The 20,414-nt window shown below is 29.3% G+C and overlaps 1 protein-coding gene across 1 annotated transcript in view; it reads right to left on the bottom strand.

Annotated features, from left to right (window-relative positions):
- Positions 1–5,842: 5,842 nt before the first annotated feature.
- The window catches only part of vimar (visceral mesodermal armadillo-repeats), a 46,187-nt gene continuing 31,615 nt past the window's right edge, over positions 5,843–20,414 (bottom strand). Inside the window, exons 2-4 of the mRNA XM_065511785.1 lie at positions 7,246–8,163; positions 6,792–7,178; positions 5,843–6,708 (exon numbers count right to left, since the gene is read on the bottom strand). Coding sequence (XP_065367857.1) covers positions 6,098–6,708; positions 6,792–7,178; positions 7,246–8,163 — 1,916 coding nt within the window. The 3' untranslated portion in view covers positions 5,843–6,097. The remainder of the gene's footprint in view (positions 6,709–6,791; positions 7,179–7,245; positions 8,164–20,414) is intronic.

Consider the following 20,414-nt stretch of genomic DNA (forward strand, 5'->3'; position numbering starts at 1 on the left):
AAGCCAAACATTTGTTACAAAGGGCTCTATAAATACCGAAATTTACATCAAGGAATGTTTACAAAAATCGATGTTTCCATTCATGTCTTCTTAATGTGTCCACTTATTTTTGGTCTGATTTGGAATCTGTCACTATGGTAAGAAAGGTCTTGAGGCAATTCTTCCAAACTGTCTGGAGCTGAGGCCAGTGGAGAGATATTGGGCTCTTGTTAAAAGAGAATTGAAGAAAAAATGTGTCCAAAAGTGTGGTAGATTTTAAGCGGAGATGGACAACCTGTTCGAACAAAGTGCCATAAAGCACTATAAAAACCATAATGGAAAGGTTTTCGAAAAGGGTTCAAAATTTCATCATTAGTGATTAGAACTATAAATATATTTTATTTTTGTAAATTGTAACAATAATTTCAATCAAATAAAAAAAGATTCAAAACTGTAAGTTTAGTGGCATAGACAACAACTAGATAGGTAACTGAGAGCCAAAAACCTAAGTCTTTTGTCAGAAACCTAATTCATGAGAATGTATTGCATGTATTTTGTTTTTGTATCACCCGTATGTGTGAAAAGAGAGTAATATTTTACTCTCTCCTTCCGTTCTATGCGTTTATTCTATGTTTATTGGTTTCATTTTTATTAACATACTAGCTGAACCCGGTCCGCGTTGCTGGCCTTTAGAAAACATCTGTTTTATATTGCATCACGATCTCGATTTTAATATACAGTGTTGGAACTACATTAGGTTCCAACCTTCAATGTTAATACATGTGGTGGCATTTCGGCTGGTCCCAATGAATTGAAAAAGTCAGGACAATTGACGACTTGTTCTGCGTTCATTACTGTGTCAATCGTATTTGGTCATCGAGCTTGTTAACATCATATTTTTTTTATTAAAAGTAGATTTCATATGGAAATTTCTTATTCATGCACGTAATATGCAAGTGTAAACAAAATTGTTTATCACAGACCGAAAATCAAAAATCTGACTATACACTGTTACCCAAAAGACTTTTCTGAGGATTCCGTGAAAATTTTATCAAAATCGGTCCAACCATTTTTGAGTCCATACGGAACATACATACACACATCCATTTTTATGAAATATATGGCATTAGCGGTATAATGTAAAAATTGGATTTTTACACGCCCCTCCGCCCACAGACCGAATATTAAAAATCTGACTATACAGTGTTACCCGCTAGGCTATTCTGAAGATTCCCTGAAAATTTCAACAAAATCGGTCCAGCCGTTTTTTATATATAGATATGTATGTATGTTAAAAATTTCTCGATCTCAGTCCTTATATGAAATATTACTACATTAATAAAAATAAAAATTTTAAAAAATGTTGGATCCAGAATTTGAAAGTTTTATGAATTTAAAATTAATCCGTGAAGAAAAAAGTACATAACCGAGTTAGCTAGCTTATTAATTGCTTTAAAATTTAAACGACATGGTTTTGTGTAATTTTAAACTTTTATTAATTTAATAAATAGCATTTCTCATTAAATTATTTTGTGCCTCATAACTAGGTTTCTGTTTAATATTTATGGGTACTATAATTTTTCTTCTTTTAATAAATAATAAATCACTTTGCTTGCCCAGAAATATTTATAAGACTATATTTTTACTGTTTTTAAAATCGAAATGTGTATAAATAACAAAACATTTTCTTCTAACCAATTTTTGGAATAACAAAGTGATTAAGCATGCTAATTAAGTGAATTACAACCCAAATTATATATGTACTTACATACATATATGTATTTGTAAATATAAGTAAATGTATGATGTGTATAACTATAGAGAAAATAAAATGTTATGTTATGTTCAAATTTTATTTGAATTACTAAAGTAGTAGATTGGTGTGTATAAATTTTATTTTCATTTTATCAATTTACTTACATGTATTTATTTATTTATGTGTGTTTTTGTATTCATATAAATATGTATGTATATATAAATTATTATTTATTTTATATATTATATAAATGCAAATAAATATATATATATATGTATATTTAAAATAATATTTAAACTGCACAATTTTAAATAAATTTAAATACAATTTTTGGTTATTGATTGTTATTACATATTTTTTAATATTTTTCTTTTAAATTTATTTTTAAACTTTATGATGCAAGTATGCTAACAATAATAATTATTATTTTTTATATTGTGCTGGAATTTGTGCTTAATCTTATAATAAAAGAAAATGTTATATGTATGTATATAATTTGTAATTTAATCAATAATACTTAAATTAAAAATCTTACTTTGCATTGTTAATTTGCATTTTGAAATATATTGTATGTTTGTATGGATGTATGTATATATATATAATATATTATATATATATTAAATAGGATTCAAATTGGTATTTATCATATTTTTATTTATAAAGGCCATTTTTTTGAAATTATCAATGTACCATTAAATTTATTCGACCTTTTTTATATGTTTCGGACTCAGATTATAATAATTGTTATTGTAATAGTCCCGTTTGATACAGCGGTGACCGAGCTAACAACGTTTGACCGACTGGAACTTGATTCGATCCGAACAAAATTTCCAAATGTTATTGGATGTTGTGCAATTTATTGTACTTTCAATTGTTTCAAAATCGGAACTCGATTTCATATACATTAACTTTTAAAGTAAAAATTATGTGTACACAGAAAGCATTTATTTAAGGAAACTATACTGTTCCATCGAAAAAATGTAAATACAACCATTATTAAAACCTTATAAGTAAAGGTAATGATTGACATTATATTTGGAACTTTAAGGTCTCAAGTCAAAAATACCTATCTATTGACTGCTACAACTTTCCTTAACGAATTATTCGCTAGTAAATAAATGTCTCAATTTTAAAAATTTTACCCCTTTTCATATTTCATTCCATATAAAGTAGATTACAATTTCATTATAATCAAACGAGTAAACAAATACTTCAATGAGTAAACAAATACTTCAATTTCTAGTTTTGAAAACTATTTAGAAAATCAATAGAATAAATAATTAACGCCATCGTTTTTTACTCTTGTGAAATTTTGCACAATAAGTTTAAATTGAAAGTACGATGTATGTATAGTATTTTACAAAAATTATTCTTTTGTTTTTTCTTCTTCTGGCAACTGATAATTTTAAATAAATTTTTGGATTTTTTTTGTTATGATTCGAGGGATTTACATGTGTCTTTGTTTTTTTATTATTCTTTTGTTTTTTCTTCTTCTGGCAACTGATAATTTTAAATAAATTTCTGGATTTTTTGTGTTATGATTCGAGGGATTTACATGTGTTTTTATTTTTTTTATTGTATTTATGTATATTTATGCTTAAAACTACAAGTCTAATGTTTTAATCGTTGTCCTAAGATTGTTACTACCACTGGTTTTTGCAAATAATACATATTTAAATAAATAGATTGTATAATTTACAATATAAATGCGTTAATTTGTAGAACTTATACAACATTCAGAGAAAGAATAAACAATTTGTTTTTTTTAATTTTTTACCTCTTGATCGATTTGAATTGGAAGTACTTTATGAAATTTATCAGCTTAATAGAAAAACGTAAATTATATATCTTAAATATTTATGTTTTCAGAATTAATGTTATACAAATTAGATAATTATATTGTACAAATTTTGTTTTTGGTTTATCAGTTATTAAATTATTTCATGAATAATTTAATTATCTTACCACCGTGAACAAATAAAAAAATAACAAGTAGTTGAAATTAATCACATGTACCAAAAATAACAGTTGTTTTAAAACGATTTAATAAAAAAAAAATCATACCCGTGTGAACTTTAGGTATAAAACCATAGATTTATAACTAAAGTGGTAAAACCTATGTTTTTGAATGCATTAGTAAGAAAATTGCTACCGATACCGCATAATAGAGTTCGAAGAAAAATTATTATATACTACGTCACCATATTTTACATTTTCGAAAATGCGAACGTTAAACAAGTTAAATACAGATTGGTATAAACATTCTAAACAATCACCCTTATCGCTGTTGGCTTATGTGTTTTACGACGACGACAGTTTTGTACTAGATTTCATTCAGATAAAATGTAACCTGTTTCCTTAATCTAGTACGAAACTGTCGTAGCACAACACACATACGCCAAACGCGATAAGGGTGAATGATTTTAAATTAAATAGTACATGAAACTAATTTTGTTTTATAAACCTTATATAAAATTAAAAATTAATTATGAATAAGGGGGAAAATGTTTTGCAAATTAACAAAAACTATTTTTATATGGATAGTTTTAGAAACTGCAGTATCTGCAGAAGGTTTTTGTTTGAAAATTACCCAAATGAACAGTTTTATCTGTAGCAATAGTTATATAAAGATAAAAAACACATGTTTTTTCGATTTAGATCATATACGTTAAACGGTTTTTTACGATTTTTTTTTAAAATCAAGTACATTTACTTGGGATTTTAAATAATCTTATCTTATGAAGATGACATCGGATTTGATTGATTTAAGATGCATTTTAAAAATAATTATGTCCTCTTTAGTCTATAGAATCATCATTAAAAAAATATTTGTTATTTTATTTTTTTTGTGGCGAGTCCTACTATGTTTACAAATTTTTATTCTAACCGTACAAAAAAAGAAAATTAGTATTTTGTATGTTTTCAGACAAATAGAGTAAAGCTTTAAATCTACACAAACCATTATCGGGAAGTCGGATTTTCTTTATTTACAAAACCTTATAAAGGTATGTATATCCACATTAAACTAAATAATTAACAAAAGCATATTTTATTAATAATGCCATTCTGAATGCATTTTTCATAAAATTTGAATTTTTAAATTTTTTAAATGCATTTTTTAAATTTCGCCTGGATATATATAGATTAAAATTTGTAATTTTCACTAATTTGTTCAATGTAATGTTTATTGTGACACATGCTTTTTCTAGTTTTAAGAGAAAAACCAAAATTAAACACTTTTTAAAATTATTTTAAATATTTATTTGGACCATGATTTAATTTTTCAAATGCACCTTAAATCAATAAAAACAGAATTCAGCTTCACAAGATACGAATATTTAAAGATACAATTATTTTAATATTCAAAAATTAAAATATGTAGTGAGTTTTTCGAAATTAAAAGAAATACAAATGGAAATGTCTAAATGACTCTAAATAGTATTTCGTCACCTTAAATGCAAATGGACGTAGCTACAATTTATACACCTGCGATCAAAAATTACAACTTTATTAAAGAAATTCCAACGTTAAAAATTGCCAAGAATACTTTATTATTATTGATTTTATAAAGTTTTTTTGCTTCTCCTGTAAAAATAAAAGTGTAGTTATGTCCGTTTGTATTTAAGGTGACGACCCAAGGTGAATTTGTCAAAAGGTTTTGTATAAATTTCACCACATAGTGCTCCAATTGATTACAAGTGTTATAATAAGGAATTTTTAAAAATTGTTTGCAATAAGTTCAAAAACGAGTACTTTGGTGTATCGTTATGGTATGACTTTTATGAATAACTTAATATTTAACTGTTACATATTACGACCTGTAACTTGCGAAGTGTAATTATTATTTTCAATTAAGTTTAAAAAGTAGTTCTGGCAGTCAAAATTAAGTATGTGTTATGTGCAAAAGTATTTATATTTTTTTTGTGAAAAAAACGAAGTGCAATACATATTATTTCACACAATTAAAATAACATTATTGACAGGATTTTTTTTAAATACATAAAATTTTTAACCTTTTTTAATAAAAAAAACCAAAAAAACATTTTCAAACTCTAAAATATAAAAAATTTAAAAATACTTAGAAAATGTAGTGTTTTATATGGTGTGATTTAATCTCAGCTTAATGTTAAACGTAAAAATAAAAACATATGTATATTAAAAATTGGAAAATCGAAACATTTCTAATCCACTGCTGTCTCAGCCCGTAATAATTTAAGTATAAAAATTAACAAATCTACATAAAAAAAATTAAATGAAATTGCGTCCTAATATTAATTGGTTTCACTCAAAAATTCAGCAACACTCGATCGATTGACTGACTGAATGATTGATTCTTTTGTAGTGGTTTTGCATGCATGTAATTTATATTGTGCAATATTCTGTTAGAATTGGTATAGACTTTAGTAGTTCACTTATATTATGCTGTTCCAAGTGTGCAACTAGTTTGTCAGAGGTACGTAACAGATTTGTAAAGTTCTCTAGATTTTCCACGATTTCCTTTGTCATTGTGTCTGATGATTTATTTATTAGTTCAGCTAGTTTTTTACCCACTTCATATTTTATAAAGGCATCTTGCAACAGCTGGGCATGTTCATCTGATGGCGGGGACGTGGATGAACTTAGATAGACAACGCATAGTATACACAAGGCAATGAGAGCTTCATTTTGCATTACCAAATGCTGAGAGGTTAACATATTGACCATAGCTTCAATGGTGCAATCATTGCTTATGAACTCATTTAGGCTGGTGCGATCATATTCCATGGGTGGTATTTTATCGGCCAGCTGTTCGGCGGGTGCATCTCCTTTGCGTGGCAACGCATATGCGATTTTACTAAGATATGCGTGCTTAATAAGCCAAGCCATTAGTCGTAATGATTCTCCCGTCACACCAGCATAATCGGATGATTTACTCCAATGCACCAATTGCTCAATTAAATTTTTATTTTTCAATAGCTCTAGAGCAAGTTTTTCTGTAAATTCATTTAAAAGATTAATTGGAAATTTATGTAAACATATTTTAAGCATATGTGAACTCGAAATCAATTTTACTTACCTTGACCATCTACAGTCATTCGGAGTGTTCCTAGAAGTTTGAAAACGACCGGCGGCTGGTGTATTTCCAACATTGGCAGTATAGTCTCCACAAGACCGGCTTGTATGACAGCACCTTTATTTGGTTTCGGTATCACAAGGTTGCGTAAAGTACTCAGCAGAGCATGCTGTAGACGCACATCGTCCTTGACGCCATTATTTTTCGCCAAGACTTCCAATAGCTTATTCATGGTCTTATTCTCGACCATATGAATGCAATGACTATCTGTGCGTGCGAAATTTCCCAATGCCAAAACGCCCGTAGTTAGGAGATCAACATCATCTGAATCCAGCCAATCTTGCATATTTTTAAGCAGCGACGTAGAATACAAATAGTGCATCGATTCATCTGTTAGGGAATCAATATTAATATTTCATAACAATAACAACAATTTGAGAAGATTAGATTATCTTACCACCAGTGAGAATTAACACAATTAGTTCACAGGCCAATTTCATTAGCGCTCTTGCTTCGCTTGTACTCGCCAATGTTTTATATTTTTCAAGCAATTGATAAATTGTTTCACAAAGGCCATCTTTTGCTAACAATAATTTAACATCATCATTCTCTGCCTGATAATGTAAAAGTTCAAGGCACATTTCTGCTAAGTCGGGATTTGTAGATGCGGCCAGTATACGCGACAGTTGTATGTTTAGGCTGGCATCGAAATTCAAATCTGGCACATTTTCCGTGAGTATACTCATTAGGGGTAGAGTATTTAACAATAAATCCTCATTTTCTTCAACGTTCTCCACACCAATGGCAATAATGTTCTGAATTTTCTGCATTATTTCTAATTCCATGGCACGTTTTGCTAAACCCTCGCCTCCAAGTAAATAATTTGATAAAAGGCCACCACGTACTTTGATAAATTGCAAAGCATTCGTTTTGTCCCTAACGTCTGTGATGTCCAACAGTTTGATAAGAACAACGTCTCCATTGAGATCGAGTATGATATCTCGCGCTTCATCGTTCAAATAGCAAATATTACCAAGTGCTCTACAGATCTGTATGGGTAATTCCATTGTTTCCGTTTCGTTGTTAACATTACGCAGACAATCAATGAAAACTTTTATAATTTCAAGTTTTGTAAATTTCTTACGTTGTACTTCGGATTTTGTTATCTCCGCTATGCATTTGGCAGCTTCTTTGCGCACGTTTACATTGTTCGATTGAGTCAAATTCAGAAAGAATTCGGCCAAATCATGTTTATCAAATAGTTTTGGATCTTTTGTGGCGGATATTTCGGTTAGAATTGTTGTTGTGTTGTCTGAAGTGTTGGTGGGGCTAACATTTGTAGCTCTAAGCTTTTCAATTAGTTCATCCATTTCACCTGTAAATGTAAAAGTAAAATGTTGAAATTATTTGTATTTTTACAATCACAAATTAGTTGTGTATTCTTACTGTTAAAATAATAAAATAATGATAGACGGAACGCAAAATATTTCTGGGTGATGCAAAAATACTAAAATAGGTTGAAAGGTACTCATTTTAAATGCGGTAACTTTGAAACGAGTGGACTTAACTTGGTGAACTTAGGAATAGGGAATGGGACAAAATCGGTTGGACCTAAACAAATTGTATGCAAAATGTATAAAAATCGGTGCCCATATTTTCGCTGCTACTCAGTTTTAATACCATAAAGAATTATGAAGATACATATTATATTATTTTATGATGCGACAATGACATAGCTTATTAAAACTCGTTAGATTCGGTTCTAGATGCTATACCAATGTAATCCCAGGAAATTGCCTTTACGATCAGAAATGTTACATTAAAATCTTAATAACTTTTTTTTTTCAATTTTACATAACGGTGTATAAATCTATAATTTTGTTCAAAACCTATGTCGAATTCAAGTGTGAAAATTTAAAAAAATTCTATCACGTAAATTTTGAGAAAAGTTTATCTAAACCTTCTTTGTCGTTTTTCTCAATAACAAGTGCTGAGTATGGGTCAAACCAATAATATACTGGCGATATGTCAAAATGAATATAAATCTCAGAAGAATTTAGTTCTGTATTTGGGCATTTCAACATAAAAGTCCAACGCACAGTGCTTTAAAATCATTTTATAATAGAAATAATTCGGTAGCTCGAGAACGATTAGAGATATCTTAATGAAATTTAATAATAAAAAAACACTTGTTGACCCAGTTCGCTTCAACACCCCAATCTTAATTAAATGAAAAATTAATATTGGAATTTGTGTGCGTGATTTTACATTTTGTATTTTATCTCTCACACATTACCATATAAGCTTAGTACAAAGTACCAATGACGGATGAAGAAAAAGTACTAATAAGTCTTCCTTTGTGAATTCTCACTTATTTAGGATAAAATGCCTCTAATGTTCAAAAGGTCACTAAGTTCCATTTGAGGATTCCAACTCATTCAGGATCATGTGTTTTAACAAATTCCAACTTTGGATGCGTATAACATTTTATAGGGAAAAGATAACTGTTAAAAGGTTTTTTTTATTTAGAATTTTATCGCCAATATAGCTGATATTTTAAAAATAAATTTCGACCCTCCGTAGGTCCGCCGTATCTAAGATCGAGCAAAATTAAAAAAAAATAAATCTATAAACCTGAATATCCCTTCAACTAATAGAGATAAGCGTATTTTCTGTAAATATTTTCATGGGTAGTCATCTGGACGCGATGCAGAGGCTTAAGTGCAAGGAACCAGGCCGTGCTGGCAGGTACAACCATACCAGAGGAGCTCATGGTGAGCACGTACTAAGAACTACCCTTCTCCTTGTCAAGTAGCGTCTGTATATCTCCTATTGGGCGGCTACTTGACGTTTCTGTCAGAAGGTTTTCCCTTTCACTGAGATTTGGGCCTTCTTGACAGAACATGTCCGTTTTCTTGATCCCCTGGGTCCTCTGTCCCTTTCCCATTCAGAGTCCGAAATCCAGCGTCTGTTCCCAAATTGGGCGGCAGTTCTTTCACCTGGCAGCTAAGTATAAAATGCAATTTTTATGTCGGTCCATCCGATAATGAATGACAACGAACAGAGCCCCATGTATCCGGTCGGGGGCTCATAATCTCCGGAGACCCTAATCCCGCGGCGGCGATTTCAGGTCGCGGTGAATCGAGTGCTACTGAGATCCAATAGAGCGATTCCCTAACTCTTATAACGATTATCGTATTGTTAAAATAAATATAACGAAAATTTATCGAATTTGCTATTCAGTAACATTTTTAACGACATTTGCTGTCGGTTGAAGTCAGCTGTTATTTTAAGAAGTTTTTCTTTCGTTATGTTAGCGACAATAATTTAAGTTGTGTTTATTTAATCGATAAAGTGTATTTACAATTTTTTCTTCGCCATCTTCACTTTTTGTAGCTGGAACTAAGGTAAAAATAATGGAAACACAATTTTGTTTACTTAACTTATGAATATTTACAACAAAATATAAAAAAATGCTGAAAAGTAAGGGAATTTGGCGATTATACTACTAATTATTCAACTGGAAGAAGTACTTATTTTTGTTCCCGATGTCCCAAAAGTAATTCTTTACATTTTGGATGCAAATAATTTGTTTTGTTAGTAGAGTTATTTATAAAATTATGTATTAACAAAAATAATAAATAAAAAAAAGTAAGTCGCAGCCAACAACCTTCCGACTGCTAGTCAACGTTGTACTCACTACACCACTGGTTAATTATTTCATTGTGCGTCAAATAATGGTTTTCTGCTTTTCGCTTATTTTGATATTTTGTAGACAGAGATGTCATATCTTAAACAATCGTTAAAAATAAATTACTGAATCACACTATCGTTACTGCAAGCGATTATTTATGTCGATAAACATTACGATTGTCGGTTCGTTAAAAGTTAGTGAATCACAATACAGGTTAGTTCGGTGGCGACACCGGGCCGAGCTAATCTGCTAGCGGTCGAGTGTGTTTCAAAATCTTTGAAAACGGTTTTAGTATGTCCTCACCTAGGTCTACAACCTCCATTAGGTCCCTTTTCAAGTTCTGTCAAAAAGTGTTATTTTGTAGCAGAGTGTCATTACAGAATATTCAAAAAGTATCATTTGAAGAACGAAAAAGTACTAGTTGTTCTTACTTTCAGAGGTGAAATAGTTGAATTAACACCTACAAACTCGAAATCTACATCTAGATTCACTAAGCTCTGGAGTAGTTTTTTTAAAATGAAAAAATAAATGCGGCTCATCCAATATCACAACAAAATATGCAAGAAACTGCAATTAATACTGGAGCCAGATCATATGCCAGTATTTACAGAATGGGTTATCAAAAGCCTAATGTCCCCCATGTCAGAATGTTTCCTCTCTTAATCAAAATATGCCATCCATGCAAAAAACAATATAAGAGATTCTGAGAGCACAGAACCAAGTGATTCAAATTAATTTTTTAAAGATATGTTTCTGGAATGCAAATGGTTTAAGCCCGCACAAATCGGAAATTATGTTAAATAAAACATCGATGTGAGACACATCTTACAATTAGATATAACCATTATACATCAGGTTACTCATTTTATTACGCTAGAATTAGACTCTGAGCTCTATATATTGCCCACAACGTTTTTAGATGTCCAAGGAGAAATTTTAAGAATTCTTTATAACACTAGGAGATCGGTTTCTGGCATGTGGGGACTACAACGCCAAATATACAAATTGGGGTTCGCAATTGGTGAATCCCAGAGGTAGTTGGACACCCAACTTATTGGCGAACTGATCCTAGAAAAATTCCGGATCTAAAAGACCTAACTCCACTTTTCGAAAACTTCTCAGTTTTGTTATATTACTATCTAATTAGTTGTGAACTCTTTGAAAATTATTTTGTTCTTTTATTATTTGAATATTTTCTTATTTGATTTTTTTCAGAAGCAATTCCAATTTACTCCTCTTTAATTAAACGCATTGGTTTAGTTAGTAATTTTTTTATGACTATAGGAACAAAAGTTTAAAATTTTATCAAAATTGGATTAAGCCAATTAAGCTTTTTCCCGTTATTACCCCTAAAGTGTTAGAATTTCCAAAAAGTACCAATGTATATTTGGTATTTTTTAGTAACACAGAAAAAAGTTTCAACATAAATATTATGATTCGAATTCATTGATTTCAATTCATAACATTTATAAATAATTTCTTAAATAGTATGATTTTTTTATATTTTATGTTTTGAAATAAAATCTAGAAGGCTTGAAAAATATAATTTCAATTTCATTTTTATTTTTATGTTGTTCAAAAATATTTGAAATTTTTCATGGAAAATTTTTATTTTTTTTATGATTTTCAGCTACAAAATGATATAAAAAGCGCGAAAATGATTAAATTGATTTAAGAGGATGAAATGCTTTTATATTTATGAATGTTTTATTATGTTTAATGATAATTTTTAAGTTTCAGATATTCTCCTTTTTATCTTAAAATATTGGCCAATATATGGCTATTATGCAAATATTCTTGCACTAATTCATTATATAATACAATTATAATGCAATTTATTAAAAAAATTAAGTAAAAAAAGCAAAAATTTCCGTCATGTAAAATTTTATAATATTTATGAACATGTTCTTATTTTGAATGAAATAAGTTTGGGAAAAAAAAGTCAAGTTCGATTAATAATATTTATTACAAAATTCATTCCAATTATGAATTTCTTTTTTCTGTGAAAGTAAATAATACGATTTAATTTTTTTTTATATTTTTATGGAGTGAGTTCGAAACATTTTTAACATACACTGATGAACAAAATTCACCGCCATTTCCCCTTTAGAATGTGTAAAGGACCGCCACGTTACGTATTTGTAAATTAGGTTAAGTTAAAAAGACATGTTTTAACTGAAGTATAATTAAAATTAATTATTGTTTTTGTTGAAAAAATAAAATTTTGTGTTTCAATTATATTTATAACGTGGTAGTCCTTTAAACATTCTAAAGGGAAATGGCGGTGAATTTTGTCCATCAGTGTACATATACTATTTTAATAAAAATGAAACCACTAAACTTACAGTTTTGAATCTTTTTTTATTTGATTGAAATTATTGTTACAATTTACAAAAAAAAATATTTTTATAGTTCTAATCACTAATGATGAAATTTTGAAACTTTTTCGAAATCCCTGCCATTATGGTTTTTATAGTGCTTTATGTCAATTTGTTCGAACACGTTGTCCATCTCCGTTTAAAATCTACCACATTTTTGGACACCTTTTTTGTGCTCTTCAATATCTCTCCACTGGCCTCAGCTCCAGACAGTTTGGAGGAATTGCCTCTCTTGGTACAAATACAACATTATTGTTCTTGTACCACTAAAGAACATTCTTACAATAGTGACAAATGCCAAATCAATCCAAAAATAAGTGGACACATTAAGAAGTCTTATGAGTGGAAACATCCTCTTTTGTAAACATTCCTTGATGTAAATTTCGGTATTTAAAGAGCCCTTTCTAACAAATGTTTGGCTTTTTTACCGCAACTGCATATTGCTTGCCATACCAAGAACTTTTTGGGAAATTTTGTCTGCCTTTGGGTCCTAAACTTTTCTTTACTCAGAAACTGCGAAAAATTTTCCATACGCACATTTCGTCATCCATTATACAGCAGGTATATTTTTTTTTATAAAATTTGTCTTCAATTTCCGTGCTCTGTCTTTGACCTCTAAATTGTTAGCAGAATTCCTGTCCGGAACTTTTTGAGCCTTGTATGCTTTTAAACCTGTATTGCCTTTAACTTTTCGTACCAAATAGTCCGAGTACTGACCTAACCGGAATACTTTCCTACCGGAGGTGATGAGAGTTTTTGAAAATGCTTTCTATTTTTTTTTTGGCTTTAGAAACATCATGTTGACCATTCCTTCCACCTGAACCAGGTTTTATATTAACGGACAAGTTCTCCCGGTACTGTTTAATAACATTGGAAACAGTTTGATAGCAGGCCTTTGATTGTTTGGCCAACTTTTTGTAGGACCAAGTTAGGTTTTGTTGAAAATATTTAAAAATTTTAGTACGCACTTTTTTCTGGTCACTCATTTTAATCAGATTAACAACAAATGAACATAATTGATATTAAACATAGTAACTGACATGCTTTACAAAGGTAACTTGATCAAAACAAAAATCAAATAATACTTGTGTTAAAAATTTTAATGCAAAACGTGTGTTAAGAACTTTACGATCTCAGTCCTTATTAGCAAAAAGATACAAAGACGTTCCAAAACATAGATTTGTTGAGAAGTTGTTTTTATCTAGACCCTACTGTATGTACGTAATTTTTGGCTTAACAGACCCCAAATCAATATCAATTTGAATTTGGAACAACATTGGAATAACAAGAAATTTAGATAGTATTTGAAAATATCGAAAAGAAATATGAAATAATAAATACAAGAGTAACATTTTAAAAACTAATTTTTCTGAATAACATTTACCATAAAATCTTGAAATTACATGATAAAAAAAAACCCGAAGAAAAATAAAACGTTTTTCTGCAAAAACTTGGAAACAAAAACTATGTAGGTGTTATTAAAATAAAAGAATTTTAGAACTTTTCCAAACAAAAGTCGAAGTCTAAAATCGAAAATGGAAAATGGAAAACTAGACACACTGATAGCGACAAAACTCTCTTAACCAGAATTTTAGCAGAAAATAAAAAAAGGTTTTTTGTAGATTAATTATCTGAAAGAGCATATTGAGACAAATGTTTTTTGTAGCATTCAGTTCAAAATTGAAAATTTTGAAAAGAAATTCTTTCGAATTTGTATGATTTATACATTGTATTTCGAAAGTGTTTCGTTTCGAATCGAATTACACAATAATCCCCTTAGAGTTATGGCGGTATTGCAGCAAATGAGCGATATGCTTACAACAAATTTATTTATATGTATTTAGAAATTTTAATTTAAAACTTTATTAAAATGTTCGTATGTATGTAAGACGTTTGAACGTACTTGTGTGATCTAATTTCGTAATAAGAATTTCATTACATTATGTTGCATGACTTAAATGTTGAACTGGTACAGAATGGTAAACTTATAACTTGTAAAGTTTTTTATTATTGTAAAACGACATTATTTTTGTTGCATTCAACCTAAAATAAGTACATTAACCGGAAATAGCACAAACATTGATGTATCTACATTTGTACTTGTATATATGTATACTCGTATAGGAAATTGTATTCAAATATACATATTAGGGTGGTCGATTTGTATGAATGCAAAAAAAATATTAAAAATCGTAGGGATAATGATTCTAAAAAGAATTCTAAGCAACTTTTCCCTAGATACCATATGTCGAATGTGGATTTTGACCTAGCGGAAATTAAAAAAAAATGTTGTAAGTAGTGATTCACTGCAAACTTTGTGTAAAATTTAAATATTATGATTCAGTATAATAGTTCTGGACTTTTTTCTTTCATTTATGAATTTGGCTTCAAATTCCTATCAACTTTATTAACACTTCAGAAGAAAAACGTTTTGATTTTTTGAATTTCATTTTTATAATTTGATGTGTTTGCTGTTTCAATATTAATATTACACAGTACAACACATGATTTTGGGACTCAATTCTGACAATTGCACGTGAAAGTAGCCCCAAAAATAAGAACTTCTGCATCATTAGTTTTGTCAAGTTGGCTGCCGTATTAGTTTAATGGCCATACGAATTTTTTTCCCTCAAGGTGGATTTTTATCATTTTTTAGCACGGTTATATCTCGTATACCGTACGGAATATCTCTTTTGTGGCTGAAGCAAAGTTGTAGATATTGAATAGTAGAAAAAAAGTACGGAACATACCTACCCGAAAAAGATGCATCCAGTGCCTTAAAAATCGCAAAAATGCCCATTTTTTTAAATTTTTTAACCAATTTTTCATGTTTTTTGCTCAATAACTGGATTACAAATCCAATTATGGACTGATCACCATGAAATTAGATCGTGTGATTTGTGTCTATATAAAAGTTATGTATCATGAATTTTGTATGTATACCATAATTTTTTACAGATTTATGCACTTTAAAGTGATTTTCGGAAGCATGTGTTATATGTAAGCTATGACTAATTATGGACCGATCATGAACAAATTCGGTACATATAATTTGTTCGGCCCAAGGACGAAAACTGTCGAAATTGGCTGAAATCGGTTCATTATTTCACCTAGCCCCATACAAATGTCCTCCCGAAATTGGACTTTATCGGTCATAAATGTTTAATTTATATATGTATATACACAAATTTCGCTGCAAATAGGTTTTATATATACAAAATTCATGTCAAAAAATTTTATTATGATCGGTCCATAATTATTCATAGCTCCCATATAAGACCAGCTTCCGAAAATCACTTTAAAGTGAATAAATCTGTTAAAAATTATGGTATACATACAAAATTCATGATAAATAACTTTTATATAGACACAAATCACACGACCTAATTTCATGGTGATCAGTCCATAATTGGATTTGTAATCCAGTTATTGAGCAAAAAAGGTGAAAAATTGGTAAAAAATTAAAAAAAAATGGGCATTATTGCGATTTTTAAGGCACTGGATGCATCTTTTTCGGGTGGGTACGTTCCGTACTTTTTTTCTTCTCAATATCTACAACTTTGCTTCAGCCACAAAAGAGATATTCCGTACGGTATACGAGATATAACCGTGCTAAAATATAGAAAAAGTGATAAAAATCCACCTTGAGGAAAAAAAATTCGTATGTCCATTAAATTAATACGGCAGCCAACTTGACAAAACTAATGATGCAGAAGTTCTTATTTTTGGGGCTACTTTCACGTGCAATTGTCAGAATTGAGTCCCAAAGCAATGAACTGAAAAATGTTGTACAGTGTTATGGAACAAATTAATTGTATAAGATAGAGAAATAACAAAAATTCAAATAAAACAACAAAAAAATGTTCGTTATGAAATTCACACCATAGATGAGGGCTGTTTTACTGAACATTTTACCATCAAAAAGTCATTTTCGTGAAAATCAAAGATTGATGGTTTTGAATATAGTCCCACGATATTTTTTAATTTCAACAAGTTTAAAATCCATTTTACACATATGGTTTCTAGAACAAAGTTATTCTATTCCCTCCCTGCGATTTTTTGTGGTTTTTGTTTATACTAAGGTGTTGGGTATATACTAGGGTATTCAATCGGTTAACCGTTAATCGGTTAACCGATTAATTTTGGTCGGTTAACTGTTCGAATAATTCAAAATTGCCGATTTTCAAATAACGAATAAACCGATTAATTTGTGTCGGTTAACCGATTAACCGAAATTAAGCTAACCGGATTGCTTTCCTACCGGATGTGTTGGGAGCTCTTTTGAAAAAGCTTTCTATTTATTGGCTATAGAAACATCATGTAGACCATTCCTTCTACCTGCACCAGGTTCTCTATCAACGTACAAGTTCTCCCGCTACTGTTTAATAACATTGGAATCAGCTTGAAGGCAGACCTTTGATTGTTTGGCCAACTTTTTGTAGGACCAAGTTGGGTTTTGTTGAAAATATTTAATAATTTTAGTACGCACTTTTTTCTGGTCACTCATTTTAATCAGATTGACATCAAACATAATAACTGACAGTTTTACTAAGGTAACTTGACCAAAAAAAAAAAAATCAAATAATACTTGGGTTAAAAGTTTTAATTAAAAATTTGTCGATCTCAGTACTTATTTGTTTTTACTCATTTACCTTTCCTGTGATTTGATCTTTAAGGATTTCGGAAAAACGAAAATTTTGGTTTTAATTTGTATAAACTGTTTCTCAGATTTAACACAACAAATTCTGAATATTATTGCTCAATCATTATTACTGTATATCGAGGGACTGAATATAGTCCCTCACATATATGAATATATACTAGGGTATTTAATCGGTTAATTGTTAATCGGTTAACCTATTAATTTTGGTCGGTTAATTGTTCTAATAATTCAAAATTGCCGATTTTCGACTAACAAATAAACCGAATAATTTGTGTCGATTAAAATTCTTTTTTTTGCACTTTAACACATTTTTTTGTATTTATTTTTCCATTTTAATTTAAATACAACATTACATATTTTTTTAACATTCAATAAACATGTTCAGTGAGTATAACAACTGACATATTTAATTTACATCGATGGCTTAATATAGAAAGGTCGTATCTCAACTTTTAGTTACTTTACAGGAGAAGGAAAAACTCAATAAAATCTGAAATTGAAAGCCAAAAACTAACAACTAAAAAATTGTAATATATCAAAAATTACCTTTAGAGTAGTTGTTTTTCTTAATATAAACCACAAAATATGCATTCAACATTAAATGAGTTAGGGGTTTTTATTTTAAACAATTTATGAAATGAGTTAGGGTTTTTTTTTAAATTACTGTAAATCTCTTATTTTTCAACATAGGAAACTGAATTTTTTAAGGGAGGTATACTTGAGTTTTGTCTACCAGAATATGTAAAAATCCCGATTTAGAAAAAAAAACCTTTCTATATTAAGCTATCGACATGTATTTGTCGGATGAGAACATAATAATAAACGTAACTGGAAACACTACAGAAATGAGTTTTTATAAGAACTTATCGGCAATTTACATGAAAATCTAAGATAGAGGGTATTCAATATAGTCCCTCTATATACTCAATATTTTAGTGAAATCGGGAAACATTAAACATTTTACCACCGGGGCCAAATTTCAAATTCTGATTTTTCATTAAAACAAAAAAGTACTGCAAAATACAGCACAGCACTCCTTGAAATTCCAAAGAATAAACACCCTAATGTAAATATCTATATCGATGGCTTAATATAGAAAGGTCGTATCTCGTTTTTTCATATTCTGGTCATAGTTGGGGGTAGTGCACTAAATGTTGATTGAAATCAGCATTGCACTATCACTCACTATAATTGCAAAAACTTTAGTTTGCACTATTTTTTATCAGCTTTAGTGATAATGCTTATTTCTTAACTAGCACTAAAAAAAATAGTGATAGTGATAATTTTTAACTATCACTAAACGAAGATTTAGTGCAAAAATCTGCACTACAATTAATTAGTGCAATGCATTAAACACTATCACTAAATTTTCAAAAATGAAAAGTCATGAAATTGTTGAATCCAAATTTGAAAAATAAAAATTTTAAATATTTTTTGTTATTTTTAATGAAATATTAGTCTTACCCCCAGTCTATACTTGACAAATATTTATCAATGACGTTTGTTGTCAAGACAAAGTTGTCTGAGCAAAATCACTAACAATTTTGTCATAACGAAGCAATAATATTAATAAATGGGGACTATACCTGATAATTTTGTATCTTCACAACCATTTTGACGTTTATCATGATACAAATTTATCCGGTATAGACAGGGGGTTAAGTTTTAAATTAGTATACAGAAATAAACTTAAACCATTTTTAACTTAAAAATTTAGTTGCACTCAAATTAGTGCATACAAAAAAGTTGCAATAAACTGATGATTGCATTTTTTAATTTAATTTTGAGTGCAAAATTTTTTAACTCACTATCACTAATGTTTAGTGAGGCTGCTAATTTTCAACTCAGCACTAAATATGAACAAAATGATTGCAATAATTTTGCACTATCACTAAGTGTGCAAACTGCAAAATTAGTGCAGTACCCCCATCTATGATTCTGGTAGACAACACTCAAATATACCTCCCTTAAAAATTCAGTTTCCTATGTAGACGAATAACAGATTTACAGTAATTATAAAAAAGCCCTAACTCATTTAAAATATCGTTTGAAAAAAAACCCCAAATCATTTAAAGTTGAACGCATATTTTTTTGGTTTATAATAAATTTTTCGTTGTTTTTTATCAATTTCTCTTTTTGTTATTATTGAGTTTTTTCCTTCTCCTGTAAAGTAACTAAAAGTTGAGATACTACCTTTCTATATTAAGCCATCGATAGTATATTCAAGTATAAATATGTATATTCTATGATTACATCTAAAAGAACTAAATATTTTGTATAGTTACATATGTATACAAGTACTTTTGTATTTGATATCATTTTCTTTATTCTCTTTAAAAATTGTGTTAATGTAAACAAACTCACAGACAAAAAACATACTATTGCAAAGAAATCCTAAGCAAATGTCCTTAACAGGATTTTATTATATACATACTCGTAGGTACATAAACATACAGATGTATAAAATGAATTGTACTGGTGTTTACGTGATGATGACATATGAACAAATTATACATTTAACTTACATATACAGTGTCGGCCAAAACTCATTGGACAAAATTGCTTCTATACTAATTCTATTGGGAAAACAAGTTTGCTTATTTTTTAAAAATTAGATGTACGAAAACTTCCAACCCTGATTTAAGTAAAAAAAAAACAAAAAGATAATTATTTTTGATCCTAAAAAGTAAGAAAATGAACACAGAAAAATCAATTTCCTAAACAGTTTAAATTCAAATATTTATCACATATTGAATTGGTTCCAGTTATTTCATAATTGAATCAAGGATTCATGCTACTGAATTTTGAACATTGAATTTGTTAATTTTGATAATTGAATATATCGCACTGGTTCCTCTAAAGAGTGTCAACTCAAAATTTTTCAATTTGCA

This window comes from Calliphora vicina, chromosome 5 (assembly GCF_958450345.1).
Source record: "Calliphora vicina chromosome 5, idCalVici1.1, whole genome shotgun sequence".
Taxonomy (NCBI): Eukaryota; Metazoa; Arthropoda; class Insecta; order Diptera; family Calliphoridae; genus Calliphora; species Calliphora vicina.